The sequence below is a fragment of the Diaphorina citri genome, unplaced genomic scaffold, assembly GCF_000475195.1.
Source record: "Diaphorina citri unplaced genomic scaffold, Diaci psyllid genome assembly version 1.1 scaffold6211, whole genome shotgun sequence".
NCBI classification, from domain to species: Eukaryota; Metazoa; Arthropoda; class Insecta; order Hemiptera; family Psyllidae; genus Diaphorina; species Diaphorina citri.
The window spans coordinates 1-5,227 of NW_007383587.1; the positions used below are offsets into that span (position 1 = coordinate 1).

Consider the following 5,227-nt stretch of genomic DNA (forward strand, 5'->3'; position numbering starts at 1 on the left):
AGGAGGGCGTGGGTTCAATCCCAGCCGAGGTATGGAATTTTATCCTCAATATAATTTGAGAACTTGACCACAATATATATAGTAGTAGCCTACTGCTGGAGTAAAGGGACTTTACAGTCCTATGCGAGCAGTATAAATAAGCACTATTATTACTGCTTTAACAGGGGTGGAGCTTTTTTACTTTCCTTATCCTATAGGAAGGAAATCAATGTTTTGTTTTAATGTCACTGTACAACTGCTGAGGTTTTTAGTGACGTGGGTTATACCCTTCATTCGGCGTCAAGCTACCCGCCTACTCACATCCTCACCCAGCCTGAGTGAGGCCGGGAAAAGCCCATGTCACCCCTTCGGATACTTACCACGCGCAACGTTGCTTAACTTCAGTGGGTCATCGGGGACTGGTGCATTCAACGTTCTGTCGTCGATAGCTGTTTTTTTTCTAAGAGGTTTGACAGAGGGAACTGTAACTGCTATGGTCTTATCGTCCCGAAATCGAAGAGAGAAGGAAGACAGGATAGGAAAAAGCCAGCCGTTCCGAGAACGAACATTATCCCATCAGGATAAAATCCACCCCGGGCGGGAATCGAACCCGCGGCCTAGCGCTCACAAGGCAGACGCACTACCAACTAAGCTAACCAGGCTGGCAAGTAGATAATTTGATTAGTTAGTTTGCTTTCTATTTGAATAAAGCTAACTAGGCTGGCTGGGTATTTATTGTACTACTCCTTAGGTCAGCCACTCACACTCAGGTAGACCCGACACCTGATGAGCACACACACTATCAGGTAGACTTGACAGGTACAGCTGAAAAGATCCGTCTGTCAGATGGACATATCGTCAGGGCTACCTGATAGTAAGTGGCTAGCCTTAGTGTAAAACGAAACCAATGCATCTTTTTGACTATTGATTGTATATCATAATAGTTTTTCATCATTTTACTTGCGTGTATAATTTTTTATTTAAATTTAAATTCTATTCTTTCCCCACTCTTGTACATAGAAACCGATTTTATTTAAATTTTAAATCCATTTTTTTTTTCTTTGTACATAAGACAACCAAAAACAATTGTACACATTTCATATTTTGTCCTGTGTGATTATTATTACATTTTAAATGTAAAAAAAAATCCCTAGTAGTTGTTTTCTTTCAATTGTTTCTCTGCAAAATATTTTTCAGGTTACAGTTCGTCCGCGAACGAATTTTTCTTTTTTTTTTTTTATCGTGAGGCGACCTCGAGGCGTATATAGGACTTATGGTCCTAATTTGACACTTTTTCACAACTTCTGTGGATATCACAGCATTACTTAGTGCCTTCTTTGCAATAATAATTTCGATCAATTGTCCTCACGAGGCTGAGTGCACCCCGAACTCCAAACACTGAGTTGCAACTAATCTGACAGTCGAAAGCACATAGGAACATAGTAACGTTTTTTCCAAGTGATTTCCAGCTTAACAATCTAGCCATTTAATAAATGGAGAAAATGGTACTTACAAAACATTACCTCATGAAATTTTCTCCGATTTTGGGCTCAGCATTCTGGATTATGGGTAGGTACTTTTTCCCCCAAGTGATTTCCAGCTTAATAATCTAATCTAGCCAGTCGATCCACGGCCCTCTTTCTCCTCTTCCTTCTCATCCAATCGAATCCTTCCTGTCGATAGGAGTACTCATAGATTTGGTCACCCATCCGGATGCTAACCACACGTAACGTTGCGTAACTTCAGCACTACTTACTCTTTAGCGGGCTCTATAGGAACGTTTTTTCCAAGTCATTTCCAGCTTAATAATCTAGCGCTTGGCCAGTCAATCAATGGAGAAAATTTTACATAAAAAACATTACCTCAAGATATGGCGGGCGTTCATTCGTTCAACGTGTACAGGAAATTTTCCAAGATTTTAATCAGCCTGGAAGCCTTTTAATAATCTAGCCAGTCGATCCACGGCTCTCTTTCTTCTCTTCCTCCTCATCCAATCGAATCCTTCCTGTCGATAGAAGTACTCATAGATTTGGTCACCCATCCGGATGCTCACCACACGTAACGTTGCTTAACTTCAGCACTACTTACACTTTAGCGGGCTCCATAGGAACGTTTTTTCCAAGTCATTTCCAGCTTAATAATCTAGCGCTTGGCCAGTCAATCAATGGAGAAAATTTTACATAAAAAACATTACCTCAAGATATGGCGGGCGTTCATTCGTTCAACGTGTACAGGAATTTTTTTTCAGATTTTGAGCTCTTGGAAGCCTTTTTCAGAATACTTTTTCCTGAGTTCCAGCAATCTCGCCAGTCGATCCACAGCCCTCTTTCTCCTCTTCCTTCTCATCCAATCGAATCCTTCCTGTCGATAGAAGTACTCGTAAATCTGCCCGAAACTGAGCGTAGTGCCGTTGTAAGGTTCTTCGGTTTCATTGTCAGAGTCCAAATAGATCTTGGACGTTTTCACGTAGGTGGTTTTAGACCGGGTCGACAGCGGACGGGGGGTGGTCGTTTTGGACACGTTTGCTTTGCGACCCCTGAAAAAGAGAAAGAATTGAACATTTATTATGTTGGCATACTCTAATAAATAAATAGAGTAACCTCCATGCCCGAGTGGGTATCACACTAGGTTCCGGAGGTCCTGGGTTCGATTCCCGGCGGGGTTCAAGTTTTTTTCCGGCTGTATGCTTGGAGTTCGGGGTGCACTCAGAGGGAACTGTAACCGCCAAGGTCTAATGGTCCCGAAATCGAAGAGAGAAGAAAGACAGGATAGGAGAAAGCCAGCCGTTCCGAGAACGAACATAACCCGTCTTTTCTTTACATCTTTCCAAAAATAGAACCTTAACAAACTTACGCGGGCACAAAAAAACTTCATTTCCCTAATGGGGACAGTTGAAAAGTTTTTGTGGCTTTGCTCTCGAAATAGACAGCGACAACACAATCTAATTAGCGTGAAGACGGTGAAGAGACATTTGAACACACACACTTAAAAGGTGAAAGCTTTTACTGTCGCCCATTTGGTGACGTCAAATGTATACAGGGTGTTCTTTTTTCGGTTCCATTTAGTTAGACTTGTTTTTCAACAGTTCAAGACACAAGCGGTATTCTTCGCCTTGAAGTAATGCCACGCTTAATAGATCAGTTGCGCTTACTTGGGTGATGTTTCAAAGTCATAGAGCGGGAAAAATGAGGACCAACGGAATTTTTCTTTTTCTTTTACGACTTCTAGATCTCGAGATAAATCGATTAAAAAAATGCCGGTAAATCGTGAACTTTGACGTCACGGCATACGCTTCCGTAGGCGATGACGTCACATCAAATGTCCCGAGCAAAGCTCCCTTGCAGGCAATGCATTAATGTGTTTGTGCGCATACGTTTCTGCGCAGTTCTTTCTGCTCCTCCGCTAGCGCGCTTGCATACTGGCGCTACCTAGCGGACGAAAATAGCAACTGCGTTAAGTCTGACGTCACACATCTTCATTAGAACGGAAAATAAAAATTGAATTTTCGATCGTTTACAGTTATTTTTTCGGAGTTTTGACCTCAGATTTGGATTTTTCCCAACTTTTTACATAGGAATCGACCATTTATTTGTAATTTTTACCCATTTGCAACTGCTCCATTTACCTTTTATGTACAAGTCATTAGGGACAAACACAGCTCTGGAGTCTGGATCCATTGACACTGACAATCAAGAGGGGGAACAGCACAATACACACTCTTTTGGGGAAGCAGGTGGGGGAGCTTTGCAAGCAGGGGATATTAAACAGACAGGGGGGGACAGAGGCTAAGACACGTTGAGAATGGACTTCATACAGGACAGAGTAGATGATTTGTAGGAGACACCGAAATGATTCCTGCAAATAGTCAACACACACCAGAGATACGTGATAGAAGACCCTTTTTTTCCTTTTTGAATGAATCCCTGTAAGTACTTGAGTACTTTTAGGGATTATTGTATGAGAAACCTACACATTTCCTTGAACAGTTAAGGCGCGTTCCCACTTGTCGTTCTTTTTTCCTTTTTGAATGAATTCCTGTAAGTACTTGAGTACTTTTAGGGATTATTGTATGAGAAACCTACACATTTCCTTGAACAGTTAAGGCGCGTTCCCACTTGTCGTTCGGAAAAAAAAATCGTGTCGTGTGTAGTGGGAATACTCTCATTTAAATTATATTGCTTACAGCTTACAGGACATTCAAGGGGAGGAATTTTTTAGCCCGTAGTTTATTCGATCGTGGTTAAAGAAAATCAATACAATAGTCCGTCCCTATACCTTTTATTATTACTATTGTAATTTAATAAAGGAAGGACGGGCTAAAAACGGATGAAACTCACGATAAGTGGGAGCGGGCCTTTACATAAATACTTTTAAGTGACAACTGACAAAAAAAAAAAAAAAAAAAAAAAAAAAAAAACGCACCATTACGCCCAAAAAAAAAGTACCAAAAAAAGTACCATAATAAAATACGGCTTAAATAATCGCTTTATGAGACCATAGACTTCGAGGGCATTTCCTTGGTGGAATAAAAAAAGTACCATAATAAAATACGGCTTAAGTAATCGCTTTATGAGACCATAGACTTCGAGGGCGTTACTTACCAATGGTTGAGGTAATGGAACAGCTGATAAACTCGTATTCGGTTCTCGAACCCCGGAGCTTTGGGAATGATAGAGTGGTACGCCTCATAGAACTCATCAACAAATCCACCAAACAGATACGTGATGGCTAAATCATACTCGTGATGCCCGTAGAACACCGCTGGGTCATATATTTCTGTGGAAACAAAAAACAACATTATTATTACTTAAAAACAAAAAATATTAGGTTTTCAAACGATATAGGTACTTAGGTCTAGCTGGGGCATCTTAAACAGGAAGAACACCAATGTCTTGCTGTGGGACTATAAATAGAAACAAACAATATTAATATTACTCAAGAAAACATCGAAAATTTCGTCGATTACATTACTTTCCTTCTTATAGGATAAGGAAAGTAATAAGCGCAAGGTCGCGGGTTCGATTCCCGTAGAATTCATCAACGAATCCACCAAACAGATACGTGATGGCTAAATCATACTATTCATACCTACTCGTGATGACCGTAGAACACAGCTGGGTCATAGATTTCTGTGGAATTGAGAAAGAACAATAATATTCCTTAAAAACAACCAACCAAACAAACAATATAGGTAATGACGGAATCCGCCAAATAAATAACTAGAGAAGTAAAATAAATAAGTGATGGT

General features: G+C 40.5%; 1 protein-coding gene across 1 annotated transcript; it reads right to left on the minus strand.

The window, feature by feature from the left end:
- Nucleotides 1-3,750: 3,750 nt before the first annotated feature.
- On the minus strand, nt 3,751-4,979 carry LOC103521887 (ketosamine-3-kinase-like). The gene is made up of 2 exons (XM_008486991.3): nt 4,581-4,979; nt 3,751-3,834 (listed from the first exon to the last, which is right to left on the minus strand). Exons 1-2 carry the CDS (start codon nt 4,775-4,777, stop codon nt 3,765-3,767), a joined length of 267 nt encoding a protein of 88 aa, XP_008485213.2. The 5' UTR covers nt 4,778-4,979; the 3' UTR covers nt 3,751-3,764.
- Nucleotides 4,980-5,227: the final 248 nt, after the last annotated feature.